This window comes from Calypte anna, chromosome 1 (assembly GCF_003957555.1).
Source record: "Calypte anna isolate BGI_N300 chromosome 1, bCalAnn1_v1.p, whole genome shotgun sequence".
NCBI classification, from domain to species: Eukaryota; Metazoa; Chordata; class Aves; order Apodiformes; family Trochilidae; genus Calypte; species Calypte anna.
In genome coordinates this window covers 157,626,104-157,646,040 of record NC_044244.1, presented here as the reverse complement: position 1 = coordinate 157,646,040, position 19,937 = coordinate 157,626,104, and the positions used below count along the sequence as shown (strand labels likewise).

General features: G+C 40.1%; 1 protein-coding gene across 7 annotated transcripts in view; it reads right to left on the bottom strand.

Moving 5' to 3' along the window:
• The window catches only part of KLF12 (Kruppel like factor 12), a 248,895-nt gene that overhangs the window by 48,582 nt on the left and 180,376 nt on the right, over nt 1–19,937 (bottom strand). For 6 of the 7 annotated variants that reach the window (XR_003987198.1, XM_030445057.1, XM_030445086.1 and 3 more), the window contains one exon: nt 18,256–18,315. The exons of the other annotated variant lie outside the window; for it this stretch is intronic. Coding sequence is in view for 5 of the 6 variants with exons in the window: in XM_030445057.1 (XP_030300917.1) it covers nt 18,256–18,315 (60 nt within the window). In the remaining variant the exon portion in view is untranslated. The remainder of the gene's footprint in view (nt 1–18,255; nt 18,316–19,937) is intronic. 7 annotated transcript variants of the gene reach the window in all.

Here is a 19,937-nt window from a genome sequence, read left to right as displayed (position 1 = left end):
AGCTTAGGGAGCTAACATCTGCTGCTGCTCTCCACTCTGTGACTCACCAGCCCTTGGATGAATGCAAGAGAAGTGGCCAAACCCGTGGCTAGGAATAGGAACTGGACTCTGCCCATTAGATTTGCCCCTTCATCTGTGCAATCAAGTTATCCCTGCTACTTTGGGAAAGGCAACTAATATAACCAAGTCAGATCATTACTACAGGACTCAAATACTAAGTCAACACATGAAGACTTCCAACCACATACATTCTGAAACTTAACCTCCTCATCACATCACAACTGAAGCATCACAGACATAAAGTGTCTTCTAGATGACCAAACTAATACTATCTCAATACTTTTAAGAAGAAAAACCCAACACTGACATGTGTAGTACTGTGTTTTGTGGTGTGCCTTAGCATAAAAAACTGAAACAGGTGGATGTAAATGTTAAATGCTGCAGCTGATCCAGATAGCTGAAGCTGAGTCCATGTGTGACCCCACGGAATCCAAGATATGTTTTCTGAAGGTGCAAAAATATGCTTGCACGAGTGCAATGGGGTCAAAATTTTTACTTTTGGGGGCCAAAATATTTATTGTTGGGTCTAACAGTATTATGATTCAGAAATGACATGTGAACCATGATCACTTTAAAAGCTGTACCTTGAGGGGTCAGCACAATTTATGTGAACACTGGAAGTCACCAGTGGTCTCACCCTTAGAACTACAGTAATGAACAATTCATTTTTGTGCTACTAGAGGGAGCAAAGAGAAAGCAAATGAAGCAGTAAACCATCTTCCCTCTATTCACAATTATTATCAGGTTTATCTGTAATTCATAGGTTTTACTATAAGAAACAACATAATACCTGAACAAAGTTCAGATTTATGAATTCATTCTCTCAGTACCCAAGTGAGGATGATGGACAATGTTGCTACCATTTTTCACATAAAGGAATGACATACAGAGTAATTAACTGCCTTTTTGTTTCCTTTTTCTTTTTACAATAAGTATTATCTAGAATGAAAAATACAGGTGATTGGGACAATAGTCACCTAAGTCAGGGCACAAGAACTTTCAGATAAAAGGGGTGGCATATGGTAAAAAATCCCAGGCCACTGCTCCATATATCTATTGAACATGAAGGTGTATGTCATACCAGACAATTTGTCCTTCAAACTTTCCTGGCTTTCAGTGGGCACTTAGGATTAGAATTCACATATTAATTTTCAAAGAAGAGCTATTTTTTTTTCTCCAGGGTGGTATTTTTACCTTACATCTCCTCTACATTTGTTATGCCTTCTTCAAAATTCCCTCTCTTTCTCTGTTCTAACTCACTTGACTGGTTTGCTTAGACTCCCTTGATGTACAAGAGACAGACAGACACAGGAAGAAACTGGAAATTCTTGGCAGAATTCACCTCATGTATCCTAAATGTATATATTCTAAAATGGGATGCCCACCTCTCTCCGTTAAATGCAGAATGAACTCTACCTACCTACCTTACTGGTGAAAGGAGTCCTGCAGAAGAGAATGTTTCACTGAAAGCAACAGGTGACACAGAAATCAAGGCAACTCTTTCCACACAGCTGATAAAAAAAGTCAGTGGTTTGCGAAATGTGCTTAAAAGCAGAGAAAAGGGAAAGGAAAAAGGATTGTTTGTTTTAGGCATTCTTTGATTGCCCAACAAATTGCTTGGTTGTTTGCATGCTCGCATTTGCCATATGTGTACATTTATGAAAAAGCAGTCTAAGCAAGGGAGCACAGAGGGTGTTGGGAGGCAACACAGGACACACTGATCCACCCTTGCCTTTAATGTATCCGACTTGTAATGACTTTGGTTGTAAGCACTGGTCTGGCAGAAACAAAATACTTATAGGCTATTAATAGAGAAACTTTTCAGAGAGGCTGTGACCTTTATGACTTAGCATGGTTTACAGCCCTTCCTCTGTCACAATTAAGGAGATCCTTGCTGCAAAGCAACACGTTTGTCTTTTTCTCCCAGTTGTAAGGAAGGAACTGCTAATACAGAGCAAATCTTCAGTACACTAATGCAAATCCTTTCTGAAGTACAGAGGTGTAACGAAACATAGCAGGGCAAAATGTAGGTTTTATGGTGCTCTGAACAATAATGTCCACTGATGTCCCACAAAAATCAGTCCTCAGTATTGACAGCCACTCTAATTGAAGGCCTGTGGAGATTCAAAGACAGTAATCTCTATGCTGTGATAATAAAACCAATTAAAAGAAGAAAATATTACCAGTCTCAATTTTGCAGTGGGATTGGGGGTAGGGCAAGAAGTGTATCAAAGTGGATGCTTCTCTCCATTCAAAGTCAGACATCAGTATGTAATAGATTTCTAATTATTTTCAGTATAATTAAACATTTTTTTAAAAGTATTGCTAAATGCCTGATGGAAAACAGTTATGAAACACATCAAAGAGAATAGTACATTTACTATTTCGGCCTTTATTTGCCAAGCCATGTGTCAACAAATATACTCGTTGTTAAGGTCACTGAAACTGGAAGAACCAGGGAAAGAACTACCAGAGTAATTTTAAGCACAAGTGATTAAAGTCTAAAACTAGGAAAGTGCACATTACCAAATATATATTTGTATTTTTAGACACATTAAATCTTTTTTTTTTATTATTGTAAAAGATACTTATTTGTCTGACTCCATCTGCTCACTGCTGTAACTCACAGCAGCACAGAGAACAACAGCAAAAGGACATATAGTCTAAAAGAGCAGGTGCATGGGATTAAATGAAAAAAAAAAAAAAAGACACAGAACGATGTAAAAAGACAAGGAATTGGCTCCAAAAATACAAGCTAGAGTGATAAATTTAGAAATAATTAGAAAAAAATGGTACTGTAACCCTAGTTCTTCTGGCATGGCAGGAAAGATAAGCTCTACAGGAATATGGTAAATAGCTTGAGAAGCAGAACAGCAACAAGCATCACACTGTCATACTTTAAAAAGTGGGGGATGAAGAAGACACCAACTCATTAGAAACAAAGGATGAGAGCGGCTAAACAAGTGGCATTTCAGCATTTTTACCTTTTGCAAGTAGTTGTGCTCCAAAAAAAGATTTGTAGTTCTGTCCTGAATGTAAAGAGTGACACAACAGTTCCTGGGAAGCATGTTCCTTTCATTTATCCTTTTCTTATTTACAGATTCAAACCATGTCAGATCTAGGATTAATTTGGTCTCGAGAGCATAGAGTGAAAACTCTTCTTGTGAAAATTATTTCAGCCACATCTTTGACAGCTGGCCCACAACCACATTACCCTGAGAATGTCAAATGTGTGAGATAGGGGAGGGCAGACAGCAAAGCTCTGCATGGGTCAAGAACATAGCAGTAGGAAGTAATAATTCACTATTTTTTCTAAGAACTGGAGGCTTATACTGAACAGAGGGAAGAGCTTCTTTGTTTTCATCTAGCACATACCTGAAACTCATTGCCACAGCATACTATGGAGACCAAGAGAATAAATGGGCTCAAAGGAGTACTAGACAAGTTCACAAAGGGCAGGGCCATATACGGATATTAAACATTAATGTCAAGACACAGCCTCAGAGGCTGAAGGTGCATAACCTACTGATATTTTGAAGCCATAAAGTACAAGCACAGAATCATTCTGTCTGGAAAAGACCTTTAACATGAAGATGGATAGAGGGAGAAGATGCAGATATTCCAAAGGAAGAATCACTCTATACCAACCCTATTTTTCTGCTCTTTTGGTAAACACTAACCAGGTTACTGGGTCTGTCTGGACTTAATCATTATGAAGAATTTTAGACTTTGGTCTGTTGTTCCTACATACACAAACACATGTGAAAAATATCCCTCTGAAACCAAATGCCAGCTTTACTGAAGGACTCCTATATAGGACCAGGATGACCTCTAAACTTTACATTGCTTGGGGCACTTACAAAGAGGCATAATTCACCTCATGTATATGTTTTAAAATGGGATGCCCACCTCCCTCCATTAAATGCAGAATGAACTCTAGTACACACAACAAATTACAACTTTAAAAATGTCAGACCCAAGGAATCATGCTCATCAGAAAGGAAAGGATCAATTTGCAACACCCAGGCTATCCACCAGTCCAACAAGGCAGGGCTCTCTGCTGTTATTTTGTTCAGGTGAAATGCAGATGATCAGCTGATGAGCATACTAACACTTCCTATGCCAGAGTATTTTATAATCCCCCAAGGACATGCTCTTTTCTCAATAACATCTAGCCCAGTAAGCAGGTGTAAGGAGCACAAAACAAAACCTAAGGGCATGGGAAGGCAGAGAGTGGGCTTCTCAGTCTCTGTGGACAAAGGATGAGGAGCTGCTGGTCACAACACATCTGGGTTGGAAAGGACCTCTGAGATAATCAAGTCCAACCCTTAATCCACTACTACTGTGGTTACCAGACCATGGCACTGAGTGCCACATCACTTTCTTTTTAAAAAAATTCAGTGATGGAGAATCCACCACCCCCCTGGGCAGCCCATTCCAATGCCTGAAGGGGCAACAGCTAAAAAGAATAGGACATGCAGGCTGCCAACATGACTGAAGCATACTGGTCACAGCAATGGGCAATCTGAAAGGCTGAAAAGTGGCTGAGATTTCAACAGCAAGTTCAACTGAACAAGTCCACTTGATATCACTGTTAAGACAATTTTCTCCAAAAACATCCCCTGCTCTAGGAACAAGAATTCTTAGCAACTTTTGCTCACTGGGTCTAATGGTAAAAGTAACAAGTAACCATGGAATCCACTTTATTTTTCTCCATTTAACTAATTCTAGGTTTCAGTGCTTGCACCAGGATCATACACAATAGTTTTTAATATTACCATGACACATGGAGAAGGTGGCTAGGAAAAGCAAACCTAAAAAACCTCAAACAAACAAAAACCTTGGAACAGAAGAACCTCCACAAAATTGCCTGGCAAATAATTTTTGTGAAATGAGAAGTAATTTACAAAGTAGTTTTACAGAAAAGAGAATTACTCAGTTAATCGGCGCTGCTGGATAATTACACTGTACATGAGGCCTTCCTTTTAGGGAAAAATATAAGCTAATAAAGAAAGACAGACAATTGGTAATGGCAGGGCTTTGGGGAGATACCAGAGACACAAAGCTAAATAATTTAAAGCTAAGGAGTATAATGACTATGAAACTGAATTATTTTAAGTTTACATTAATTCTCCACCCAATTACATTTATTACGAAGTCCAAAAGCAAGAGAATTCCCCTTGGCTGCAAACTACCACAGCAACAACGAGAAAGCTGAGGGAATGTGATCCTGAGTGTGACTCGACTCTGAATGCATCCTCCCAACTGCTGTGTACATCCTTAATATTCAGAGGTCTGCTACAGAATTAAAGCAAGTTCACACATCCCTCCAGTCACTGCTGGTTCAAGTAAGGTCGCTGCTCTAAAACTGCAGTCAATTTTCTTTGTGGTGCTTTTTTGTACCTTCCAAACACTAGCAGGAGATGGCTTAGCCTGGCTGTCTTGCTGCCACAGTCATAACGGAGAAGCCAGTGAAAAGTTAAACAACATTGAATTTACAATGAAAATAATGACCAGTGTAATGAGAGCATTTAATTACCTTTGCTCTGCAAGCAATTTAGCCCTGATTATTATTGACCTTTGCTGATGCTGCATCCAAGTAAAATGCACTATCCTAAAAAAAGCATGGGTATATTGGAAGGCGGACATTGTTTCTGAGTGTATTCATAAATAAACCAGGCAATTTCCCTTCCTGTGTTAGAGGTTTACCTTACAGCCGAGATATCAGCATTCAGCAGTCACCCTTACTTTGTGTCTGTGCAATAAACAATTGAAGAACAACTTGACACGGTATATATATAACAATTATTCTTATTAATAATAATTACTACTACTACTACTACTTCTACTTCTTCTATGGCACACAAATGAGCACCAGGTACTTCACAAAATAGTGAAAAAGGCAAAATATGTGCTGCAGTGAGCTTGTACTTGGTGAAACAGTAGAACTCCACAGAACGGAAAAACAGGAGGAGGTGTAACAAGAGGATGCATATGGGTTACAGGAATAACATTAAACAGTTACTAATCTGGGGGATCTGAGGTTCAGTGCATGCTGCCTATTCTTATTCCACACTGAGTTCAGAGGAATCCCCGTGACTGGATGTTTTGTTAGCACACTTTCCAAATCCACCGCTTTTTCCAAAAGTACTGTTTGCCTGCATGCTAATCCACATCTTTTTTTGCTTAGGTTTTTGCAGCCTGAAAGCAGATATAGCTAAAGTTTTTTTCAGTTACAAAGCAAATATGCCTATGAAGGATTTAAAGTTCTACGAACAGCAGCCGCAGATTTTGAAGCTTTGACTGATTTCACAGTGACAGCACCAATAACATCCATGACTTTGGGCCAAGACTCATCGGGCCAAATGCTCTGGGGCAGATCCCTTCCCTACACTCTACATAATGCACCAGCAAACCAAGTGTGGGATTCTGCACACTGACAGGGCAAGTTAGAAGCACTTAAAACTGACTTGTTTCTCTCACCCTCCAGCTGATTTTTAGAGCTCACTGTTCAGAGAACCATGCAGGGCAGTTGCTGTTGCTGATCTACTCCCACGGAGGTGCCACGGGAGCCTGATGCTCCCACCCACCTCTATGTCCTGACAGCACTTCCCTCCCTCTCCTCTGCCATGGGGATTGCAGCATCCTTCACCTGCTGAATGCACTAAGGACAGACAATGGGGGGTGGTGGTGGTGGTGTGGGAAGAAAAAGAAGAAATGTACATTAACTACAACAACCAAGCGAAAAAACCCCAAACCAACCAAAAAAAACCAAACCAAAACCAAACCACAAACCTCCAACCCCCCACACCCCCTGAAAAAAATCAAACCAAACAAAACCAAAACAGAACTAAAAAATCTCCAACCCCCCCCCCCCAAAAAAAAAAAACCAACCAGGAAAAACAAGAGCACTTCTTACCAAATCCATCTACCAGCACATAAAATTCTGTCACACAATTCCCTGCTCTTTGTGCAACTGCATGCTGTCCAGAACAAAGCATGCATTGGCACCTCTGGGCTATTAATAATAGTAAGGTATGTGCTGCAGCAGGAGGGAGAACCATGAGGGGTGGTGCTCCACAGGGTTGGCATAAGGATGGGATCTGCTCCAGGCTGCCTGCCAAATGCACTGGAAAACTTGACTTTATGGAGGCCACCAAATGATGCTTTCCTGCTTTCCTCCTCTCTGCAGTACTCTTTGAAGGGCTTTTTTCCCAGCCTGGGCTACACTGAGCCAAACACAGGTGGGAATGATCCCTGCTTGCTCTCCAGCCTCTCCAAGTGGTACTGCTGCCTCCTCATGAAATGGAGTCACCAGGCTCACCTCACAGATAAAAATCTTCTGTTTCATCCTGCCATGATTTACAGAGGTCACTGGAGCCAGCAGTGAGCATCGAGAGAGAAAACATTCCCACTAGCTCCTTAACCCCAGAAGAAGCAAGAAGGACAGCAGAGCCTGCCAGAGGGACTCTTCATCTTTTTCCTGGATCCACTGCAAATGTTGGGATTACAATGGTCTAACAAGGTATAGAGGATAAAAGAGAAAAATGCAGAATGTTTTGATAGAATCAGTCGCTGCTGACAGCCTCATATACAAGAGGGAAGGGGGGCAAAGGCAGCAAACCATCAATGAGAAAGAAAGGGGCATAAGTGAATAAAAAAACAACCTAAGACATTAGAGTCCATTGGGGCATCATTTAGCATAAGGTGACACATCCAAGGGAAATGAAGTACATACTCACAACCATCTGCTACAGTTCAGGTCTTGGACTGCCTTTAGGTTTACACACTCACACACACACACACACCATACCCCTGAAGTGCAATGCTAGGGTGCTTCCTCCCCCTTCAGATGGCTGACAAACCACAGAACAATGCACAGAGACACAAAATCCTAGTTTGCTGCCTTAGCTAAAATGTTTGCAGACTGCTAGCTGCTAGAAGCATTACTAAATATGTTGATGGTTCATAACCGAGTTTACTCTCATTACTGTTTGTGCTTCTGGTTAGCCTGGAGCAGGAAGGGTCAGGCAGGGCACAGGGTTGCTGGTGTGCAGATCTGCAGTACCCCATTTTCACCAGCGGAGCTGATGGAGGCTTCCCAGTCCATTTCTCCTTGATGCTCTGGTGGATGGAAGAGGGGAAACCCAGCTCCCTAAGAAGCATATGCAGAAAGCTTATACCATGCCTATATACAGCCTCCAGCTTTCAAACAACTAGCACTGACTCCAGAGAGTCGATTTGGCTTCCTATTGTACCAAGCAGAAAGAACATAAAATATCATCTATTCTGTAGAGGATTAAGGCTATCTTAAAACATCACACAGCCTCACAAATACAAACAGGTTTTTTATTTGTACAGGCAGATGGGACTTCCTCGGACACATTATGTTATATACCAAGGAGTTAAACCAAAGCCTTGGAGAAATGTTTTGGAGCCATTTTTTTGGTTGTTTTTTTAAACCACTGTCAGCTTCTAATTATAACTGGTTTTTAATAGAAATAAATAAATAAAAATCCTTCAGGAGTTTCCTCTGAAAAAAAAAAAAATAGTTCTTTGAGGCTGTCTTGAGCATTCCTGGAAATTTTTCATGTGTTCTAAAAATTATGGCTGTGAAGGCCCACACAGCCATGCCTCCCTGGAGCAGACACCCAGAGAATGCAGAGCCTGCACAGTCCTGCCCCAGCTGCCCCCTGCTCTACAGGTGGAGATGGCCCTGACTGACCAAAGATAACTAACTCTCTGCCCAAATAATTTCCACGTGACTTTGAAATCTACTTCTTGTAGAGAAAAGCTTAAATGAATTACCACCTCATTCCAAACCAGCTCCTATACAAATAAGAAAGCCCGTGAGCACAGCATCGAAATTCATTGAAATGCTGCTTCTCCCTGCAACAGCTGTCAGAGCACATTTTACTTTTCAGCAGCTAATACAGCTTTGCTCCTGCTCCTATAAAGGATCAACCACAGTTTCTAAGACGGAGCACACACCTCTGTACTTGCACAGTCAATATTCTTCTAGGACCCTTTATTAACATTTTCCCTACGACGGCTGCCGCAGCTGAGCTGTTCTGCACAGATTTTCTGCTCAGTATGGGTTGGGGGGGAGGGGGACTGGGGAGAGGGGGTGTTAATTATACTGAAAGATGGAGCAGGGCCAGGCAGCCCCTCTGGTGCACTGTCTCCTACATGCACAGCCTCCTTCCTGCTGTTCTGCAGCTACAAGGATCACCTGTTGGTCTTGGCGCTCGCCCAAGCTGGGGCCTTGCGGAAATGACAGAATCAGCTAGAAATGAGAGCCAGCTCCTATTCCAGCCACCCAAATGAGGGAAATACAAAAACAGATGATGGCAACGTGACCTTGCTGCTCCATGCAGGAGCCAAGAGGGGGTGGGGTAGAAGGGAATAGAGAGAAGGGCTATACGCTGAAAAAAAACCCGCAAACAAACAAAAATACAAAATAAAACCCCAAACTATTGAAGTTTGTTTGTTTGGGTTTTTTTTTCTGCTATTGTTCTCTTTTCATATTCAACCCAGCAAAAACATTAGGAGAGCTCTTCTCCATTAGAACACCTGCTGTTTTTTGAGAACAAATTACACCTTGTTCCTGCTCCTGCTGGGGATGTTGGATGTTTCCATCTCCCACATGAGAGATGTCAAAGGGATACGGGCCTGGGCTGCATCTTAGGCTGCATCGAAAGACGCACAGACAGCTGGTTATGGGGGGTGATTCTCTCCCTCTACTACGCTCTTGTGAGACCCCACCTGGAGTACTGTGTCCAGTTCTGGAGTCCCCAGCATAAGAATGACATACAGCTCCTGGAACGTGTCCAGAGGAGAGACACTAAAATGATCAGAGGGCTGGAGCACCTCCCTATGAAGACAGGCTAAAGAAGTTGGGGTTGTTCAGCCTGGAGAAAAGAAGGCTCTGAGGTGACCTTATAGCAACCTTCCAATATCTGAAGGGGACCTACAAGAAAGCTGGGGTAGGGATTTTTACATGGGTGTGTAGGGAGAGGACAAGGGGAAATGGTTTCAAACTTGAAGAGGGGAGATTTAGGTTAGACATTAGGAAGAAATTCTTTGATTTGTGGGTGATGCGACACTGGAACAGGTTGCCCAAGTTCCAACCCTACCCATTCTGTGATTCTATGATTCTATATTCAGGTACACAGGAGAAACAATCTGACTTTTTCAGACCAGTCTCTGTACTGCTCGGCAACACACAAAGTGTTCAAAGATCTATGTCAGGAATTTCCTTCTCTCATAACAACAGTGCTCAGCAAAACCTTTTACTTGATAGGTAGGTGAGCTGCAATGTTGTGCAGCAGAAGGATTAAGCACCCCACTCATCTTTCATTCCATTCTTCTGGGCACAAAAGCTGCTAAGTAACCCAACAGAAAAGGTAACAATCACTAGCACTATTTAAAACAGAGGAACACTGCCTTTTATATGATAAAAATACAAGCTAATTACATACTGCAGTTCCAGATATAACAACTTTCATACAAGCTCTTGGAATCCACATTTACTTGAAGCAGTAACCATCCTAACATCCAAAATTTCTCAACAAATTTCTCTGGATCCTTGAACACTCTCTGACCCAGTAACACCATAAAGGCATACTCTTTCCCAATAGCTTAACAGGCTTTAAATGAGCTTTTAAGAGGGGGTTGTGTTTTTTTTTTAAAAAAAAAACAATATATTTTAGAAACAGTAACAACAAAAGTGAGAAAAATCCTAACTCTTAAAAGGAAGAATTTCCCTCTCTGAGAGCAATAGAATGGGTCCCCAGAGCTTACTTCATCCTGAGAAAACACTTCATGAATAATCAATGCACAGTCCGATTTCTTCAATAAACACCAAGCTTTCAAACACACCCAGTATTCATCAGTTTCTGTGACGCTGGTTTTAAACTGAAACACTTTTTGCCTTACCCTTCCTCGTTTCCCAAGCTTGCTTTATTTCTTTCCTTTCTAGCTACTAGGTAGGCAAGCAGAAGCAAAATTTGAGCAGTGGGAGCAAGCTGGGGCTAATTTGCACCTTATGAATTATTCAGGCCCTCCTGACTCCTGCACCTGCACAGAGGCAGGAAGCTTATGAGGAAGTGTCATTACTCTTCTCTTGGGTTTGCACAAGCACGGTTACTACTCAGACACTTTGTTCTGTAACCAAGGGCTTCAGGTCTTATATTAAGCAGTGAAAGTGTGGGGGGGAAAAAAATCACCTCACATTGTCAAACCCTGCCTCTGCTGCCCCAAACCCAGGATAATCATTCGGTCCCTCTGAGATAAACAAATTGTAGTGTGTATCAGAGTGCTGAATTCTTCTCACATATGCTAATCTGGATCAGAGCATCAGCAGAGAAAAAAACGTACGTGTGCACAAGCCAGTCTCATCAGGTATTTACTCAGCTGTATTAGATTGCATGTTTAAACTTCACCCCAGCTCAGTAGGGAGTATTTCATGTGCATCAAGTATTTCACATATTAACTTGATCATCAAGACATCCTTCCCCACAGATACAGCACAAAATTCTCTCCCTAGCATTCTGGCTAATATCAGGGGTACTAATAGTTTCACACTACTACAAGAGCCTATGGTGGGCTTTTAACAGGATGGATTTATCGAGGAAATAGGTCTTTTCCACCTTCACCGACCATAATCTTGGTAAACAGAATGTGACACCTACCTGCAAATCCCGATATGACCCATGAATCCAGACAGCCATTAGGAACATTTGCAGAGAGCAGATACAATCCAATTAGCACTATGAGCATTTAAAGATAACGATATTTTTTTTGAGTTAATATGCTACAGCAAACAGATCTAAAAGCATTATGCAAATTCCAAGCTGCAATAATCATCATTACTGTATCTCATGTCCACAGTTACACTCAGTTTCTCTGGGTCTTGTCCTTTATCAACATGGCATCGCCAGCAAGTTCTCTGGTTAAAAGATTGACTCATTAATCCCAAGCAGCTAAGCATCATGCTTTGACTGATTCAGTAAAACAGATCTGCAGCAACCGATAATAAAACCTCTTTAATCCCCTCTTCCAAAAAAAACGAGTGAAACACAAATAAATGTTAAGCGTTCAGATAGGTACAGTCAATCCTTATCAAATCTTAGCTCTTCTTCCTTCTATGTTTAAAGAAGTTAATTCATTTTCCTTTCAACGCAGAATGCATGATTGGTCCTACATTGCTCTTCTCTGATTCCTATCCAATAATAGGTACTCTGGGTCTTTTTTAAGGTTTTTTAATCAGTCATGTAAACACGTTTTATTCTTTGATGCTCTTTCATTCTGCATCATTAATCCCCAGCATGAAATCAATAGACTTAAGACATTTAATCATGTCAAAATGCAACATACAAATCCACAAATTACTTTAGCTCATCACACACACTGAAAAGCTTTCAAGTTGGAAACTATGCCTTCGTTTTGCCTTGAGAATCAGCAAACCCTAAACTAATCTTTCATTGAAGTAAACAGATTCTCTCCCCAAGTATCTGCCATTAGGCAAAAAAAATATGTTAATAAACAAAACATGGGATTTGCTCTTTGTTGTGTCATGTTTTTTTCGTTCCTTGTGGTCACATTAGCTATATGAGAAATATTTACACTTGTTCTACTGCAACCTCTTGAAGTATGCCTGTTTAAAAAAGTTTAAAAACAATTAGAATAAATGGGTTACAGAATGTACTGGAGGTGCAAAGGAAGAGAAAAACATCCTTATAGTTGTTTAGCTTCATTTTTTAACATCACACATTGATTCTCTGCTTGAGAGGAATGCACAAGGGACAACACTCATGGCTGCTGTTTTTGCTTTTCTTAAATTTGCTCTCCCATATACATGATTTCCAAAGCCACTGAGAGACAGAAGGTGACAAGAATCTCTTGAAAGGAGCAGAGACTGTGACTGAGATGGAAAAAGTAAGCACAGCCAGATCCACCCTTTGATAAGCAAAAGGGCAGAAACAGGCAAACAGGAAAAACAAATCCTCTAGATGATGGAATAACATCTTTAATTCCACTACATTGAAAAGCACTGAAAACTTGTTCATTTAAAGGAAAAAAACTTAGTTTGGGAAGTGAAATACCTGGAGAAGTGTGAAAACTGGCATGCTGAAACCCTGATTTGGGAGGCAGGCATCCAAAAGCCTTCCCAACTCCATGACTGCATTCCCACCCACTGTCCCATGGACAGTCCTACCCAGCATGCCCTTAAACTCCAGAGGTCCTTCCACTGTTAGGACAGAGCTTCTCCAGGTTCCTACCAGCAGGTGTATGTGACCCTTCTGCACCTACAGGCAGAGCAACATCCTGACCTTTGCCTATGTCTTGTGAAGAAGCCTCAGAAGAGAGATGGAATTTTAATGGTGGTAGCACTGGTAAGGTGCTGTATCACAGTCCTGTGCTCAGGTAATTCACCCAGGCAATGAAGGACTTTGGCTGCAGGTCCTTCTTAAAACAGAAAGGTGGATTTGGCACCTCCACCATCCCAGGAATAACCTGGGTATAAGGACCCTGCATGAGTGTACGTGGAAGCAAGGCTGCTCTGCAAGCAGGAATGCAAGAACCATGAGGCTAAAATGTTGGGTAGAAAAGTGGTATCTGGTTCCATATCATAAATCGGGATACACATCACTGAGATGGGAGCAGTGAAAACTACTATGGTATTCAAGACTGTTTCTGTCCTGATGTTGCTCCAGCCAAGGCAGCTGATAGCCTACAGCCTCAGTCCTGACCACACTCAGATTGGATTCAGCCTCTTGATATCTACACCCTCCTTATCATCCTGTGACTTCCCTGCTTATGGTCATCCATGACCCACATTCAGTAAGGGGGATGAGATGTTCTACTGCTCCTCAAGTATCTCATCTGATTAGGCCTGTGGCAAGGATATTAATGATTAAAACCTCCCCGTGATTTCTGTGTGGAGAATCTGAAACTTGGGTCTCTATTTTATTGGCAAGGCTCTTAATGAAGTTCTCCTGCAAAAGGTGGGAATATTGCTGTTGCTGGCTTGTTTTTCAAAAGAAACATCCCTGCTACATTATCATCCAGAAAGGGCTATGCAAAACGAAAAAATAACAGGTGCTTTTATGTCCTTTTGGTACCCTATATATTCCATAATAACTTATCCAAGTTATAATATATATATATAATATAATATAATATATAATATATAATAATTATAACATCAAATATACTATATATTATATATTATACATTTTATATTATATATTATATTGTACTTATATATATATATATATATATATATATATATAATATAGGGATATGATATATTTAATATAGGGATATATTCCTACAGAAGCACTTACATTTCCTGGGCAGTCAGTGGAATACACAACTGAACAAGATGGTAGGGTCTCCTTTTTGGTTGATCCTGAAATGCATAATGAGCAACTATAATGAGGAATTCAGGTGCTTTTCCTCACAAGTCAGATGACCCTGAAAAGCTTAACATACAGGTGGAAGTTTGTGTCCAAATGAGCTGTAAGTGTTAAAGAAGTTTTGTGTGTATTTAATAAAACTACCACTGCCTGCAGCGTAGCACAACATAGTCTCACAACAGCTGAGTAAGGGAATGAAAATTTCACAGCAGGTATGACTAATCTGTACTTCACTGCAAGGATCCAGAGTCTTAGAAGCCTTCTGATTTTGCAGTTTTTCCCACTGAAAGTAATGCACTGAACTTCAGGAAGAAAAAGGCAGAGATTAGAGAGTAACTTCAAATGCTTTGGCTACCCTAGACGCATTATTTTTTTATTACCGCATTTTTGAAAAAAAAACAAAAACAAAAACTCCAAACCTGAGGTAAAACTGAAGTATATAATGAGAACATTCCATATCAGACAAAAAGAAGATCAAGCATTTTCTTCTGGCAGCACTCTATTACCAGTAACATTCTATTTATTATCAGCATCATTATTCTATTTTCTTGTTCTTTAAAAATGATCCAGATTGTCTCCCCAGATGTAGATTTTTTTTTTTTGTTTGACAGAGGCTAGACTCACTCACAGATGAAAGCAATCAAAGCTTGGACATAAGAAATATGATTTTTTTAAAGCCTGTGCTCTGTAGTTACAATTTGGTTCCAGAGCAGAATTGCAAGTAGAGACTTGGGCCTTACATTCCTACTGACTGAACGGGAATCCTAACAGGAGGAACACTGTACTCTGCAATGCTTTTTTTTTTTTTTTTTTTTTTGAACTGGTGACAAATGAGAACTTCTGCTTCAACTTAGTCTTACAAATGGCAGTAATAAAACATAACAGCGTAAGTGTTCATCTCTGAATCGTGAAGAGTCAAAGCAAACTAAGGTGAAAATGGTGCCTGGTCGGGTAATTCAGATCAGGAAAGTCATCCAACTCCATAGCAGCTTGACCCTAACATAGCCCCAGAGGCAGTGCTACAGCTGCCAGCTAGACAGCTAGCCAAGAAGCTAGCAGAGGTGCAAGCCAAGAAGCCAGCCATGAACCCACATGCCAGAGCAGGAAAGCTCTATTCCAAAATTTAGCATCTGGGTCCTTTAGCTGCCAAACATCTCCCATCTGGCCCAGCCTGTGGAACGAGGTGTTAAAAAGAAGAACAGGAGAAATTACACAAGAGCAAAAGCAGTACCGTTTGCAAGACACCGAGGATGAAGAGGCACCTCGTGCCCATCAACATCTGAAACTTAGTCATCATGCCACTTTGTCACCAGTGAAATGAGGGATAAGAGCAGCTCTGGATAAAGGGAAATAGTATGGACAAAATTTTACCAGCAAAGAACAGTTAGGTATGAACAGGAGCAACAGTCCCCCTCTGTGGCCATACACAGAGGTCAGTAGATGCGGAACATTTGTGTGGAATCAGTCTTGAGTAAAACTTACAGCCTTCAGTAGATGCAATGAGCAAAATTGAAAAGGAAAGAAAAAACAAAAAAGAGAAAACATGCAAAAAAAGTTTCTTCACGATTTTGTGATCCATTTTGTTGTTTCACCACCACAAAGAAAATCAAGTATCTAAAAATATTTCTGTACTTTCGTAACTAGAATACCCTAATTTCAAGTGTAATTTTATGGAAGAGTAAATTTTCTTGAAATTTAGTAGAAAAAGATAGCTTAAGCCATACCAATTGAAAAAAGATCCAAAACTGGACAGGCATGAAATTCCATTCAATTGAAATACACACGCTCACATAGCTGTATTTAACTATAGCAGAATTCACATCTGACAAGCAGTTACTGTTCCTAAATTGCAACAGTGCTGTTTTCCAGGAAGCAAGACCAGCTGTGAGGATTATTCCTTGCAGTGTGAGCAGTTTTAAGTGCACCATAACAATTCATACTTTCAAACGATACACTGACTTAAATATTCATCTCATTGGCCTCATTTTCACCTTTCACTCTACAGAGAAGGTCCATGTGATCTAAATGAGGTTTGAAAAACGTGACCTCTTGGAAAAATCTGGTCCTTTATTTTAAAAAGACATAGAAGACCCTGTATCTTTCTTCCAAGTTTCTTTTCTTATTTTTTTATTAGCAGCTACTTCCCTCACCAAAATATGACATTTCAGTCTCATCTCACCCTAGTCAGAGCCAACAAACTTTCACTGGTTTAAAATTGGTACATGAGCTTACTTACACCATATTTATCTACATCTAATCATGCATGTTCTTCAGGGGCCCTCATTAGTAGGATCTCATATTCATTGCTATGGTATACATAAATTCTACATGTAATATTCATGAGCAATATATTAAGCAAAATACTGACAACATAAAAAAAAGAGATAAAAATTGGTAACAGAGGCCTCCTTCTTAAAAATGTGTCCTCTAGAACAGAAGCTAATGTAATTGGTGATTGTATATTATATTATTGATAATTTCAGCTAGAGAAGCCTGCATTCAAAATTGTATCTGAAAGATAAATTTGAGAAACACTTCATCTCAGGTGACACTACTAGGCTCTTCAAAATGGTTTCTGAAAGTCGCACTAATAATTTCAATCAGGTATAAGAAAATTCTAAGGATTTTTAAAATCAAATACATTATTTCAATTTCATACCTGAGGAAATATTAAAACCTATGTATTGGCTTTAATGTTTAATGTTTAAGAAGTTGTAGGTGCTGCTACTCTGAAAATGTCTGAGTAACAAGATCCTACAAATTTTTAATAGAAATATACCACTTACAAAGTAAGTGACAAACTGGAGATAGGAGTAGATTTGAGGAATGGTTTCTGTCTTTGACCACTCATTAGCAATTAGAAAATAAATGTGAATGAAGATTTATTCTGCAACCTTTTTGTTTATATTGAACGTGTGAAGTTACTTTTCCTTTTGTACTCCACAGACAGAGGGCCCACAGATTACCAAGAGTAGATGGGTTTACCCTTGTCACCCAATGACCATGACTCCAAAGGGATCTTCTGAGAGGCTAACAAGAGGAGAAGGGAGGACAAGCAAGCAGGCAAGCCCACAGAGAGTGGACATTTCATTGCACACTATTTTAAAACCAAATAAAACAACAGCAAGGAATCCAACAAGAACAGGAAGCTGATCAGAGCTGGTACATCTCTTCTTACACGTGACATCATTTCTGCCTGGAGAAGTGAGATAAACCCAAGGCACCTTAAGGCATCACTACACTCACTGAAACCTCCCAGTGGATTTGCATATAAATTCTGCCTCTAAAGCAGGGCATTTACCAGGTGTGTTTTAAAGTTTTGGCCTCCTTGACAAAAAAAGCAAGGAGATGTTTGTGAAGATGTTTCACCTGTATTTTACAGCTTTGCTTGTTGGTTGTTTCATGGTGACTGACAATGACCCTTGATAACAGAAGCTACGTTGATTCACATTAACATTGTTTCTCAGTTTCAGCACACTATTTTGAACATTTCAAGCTGCATTACCTAACATCAGACAGGATATTTTTTTTTCTGTCCTTGTATTTTATTCATTGGGAATTGGGAAAGAAAAATGCAGCTTTCCCATAACGCACACCACCAACCTCCCAGTCCCAAAATATGAAAAGCATAGTAAAAATCAACTTAGGACCTTGCCCAGCCCCACATATCACACAGCCATGACATAAAGAGGGAAAGAAGCTGAAAATCACTGCTACTAAACTTTGTCAATAAAACAGAACATCATAGAATACACAATAAAATGCTTCATACCTGGAGTTGAAAAAACGAAAAGGGTTAACGGCTGACCTGGCACAGCCCCACATGCTCTCTCTGGAAATTGAACACAGACAATTAGGAATTTTAAGTTACCCCAAACAATTGCAGGGGACTTAGATAAGCTTGAGGGACACTTACTGCAAAGTAAGGACACAGCCTCAGCGTGGAGGGACTTTAGGATTTTCCTGTTCACATAAAACTCCTCCTGAAACTGAAATTGCTCTGTAGAAGTCCCAGCTGATACTAAGTCTTCAGGAGCTCTGCCATTAATTTGCACAAGAGCAGAACCAAAGCTTAAGGGCCCAGGTGTCATCTGGTGGTAATTCTGAACAATGGCAGATCCTATTTTCTTATTAAAAAATTAGCAGTGGCCAACAGGAAAACATTAATGACAATCTGGAGCAGGCAGACACTGCACGAAGAGGAACTAGAGGTTGGAGTGAATGCCTGGTCCCAGAATTCTGCTGCTTAAGTAATATTATTCCCAGTACGTCACCGAAAAACCTAGACATTTAACACTTTTTACTGAAAACTGAGACTACAGGAAAAATAGATATTCTATATCATTATGTGGAATATTGAACAACACAAATATATGATGTCACAGCTATATAAACTGGGGATTTGGACTACACGGAATGCTCCATTGCACTGACAAATTCTGACCTACGTGTGCTCAAACAAAAAGCATTATAAAGCTGGCTTTTGGAAACAGTTCCACCACACTAGGAAAAAAACCCCACTAACCTGTAGAAAACCAAGTCCATGAATAACTCCCTTTCTGTCCTTTCTCTCTGTAGTTTAGACCTCAAATGTACCCTGAAATTAGTCTGAAGGCAACACCCAAGAAATGAGAGAAATGAGCAAAAAATATTAGAATAACCATATGAATCATAAAATATTCTCGCACAATAGCAGTTGGATGCATTGGCACTGGAAACTTTAAAATGCTCAGTTAAAATGGCCAGGTTGCACAGTAATTGTTGAAAGTGAAAATGAAACTTTCAACAAAACTTCTCTTGATTTATGTGATTGCACTTTCCATTGGTCCTTGGAAACCTACAAATAATCAATCTGCTGCCCAGAAATCTTTTGCACTGCATCTTTTGAACATATTTCCTGGCTTCAAGCATTATGTAAATATTGGTCATCATTATTTTTTAATGATTTTGCCCTTTGATAAATGTTAAAATTCCTGATTATGATAGGCAAACCTCTACCAAAAAGACAAAATGATGTAAAGAACTTTCTGAGTCTAAGTTGTTAGCTCTATCACAACTGGATGCTCTTTCTGTCCCCCCTGTTTTTTCACTCTCCAAGTAGATATTCTTCCTCCTTCAGAAATGTATCTCGGGTACCTGTCCCATGGTATCACCAGGTAGAGATTTTATTTTAATGTTGAATCAGTATCTACCAAAGGGCACCAGGAAAAAATCTCCCCTTTCCCATTAGCCCTCATCTGAAATCAACACACACTGGAAAAACAGCAGCTGGAAGCTGTAACACAGACCATTCTCTCCCATAACAATTAGTTCATAATAATCTCTGTGTCTTACTACAAAAATATTTATTCCTACACCTCATGCATTAGCCAGAAGTCCTTACTCTCAGTTTTAAACACTTCTTTTCATAAAAGTCCCTTTTTAATAACTAAGCAATAGGGCAGCCAAAATACA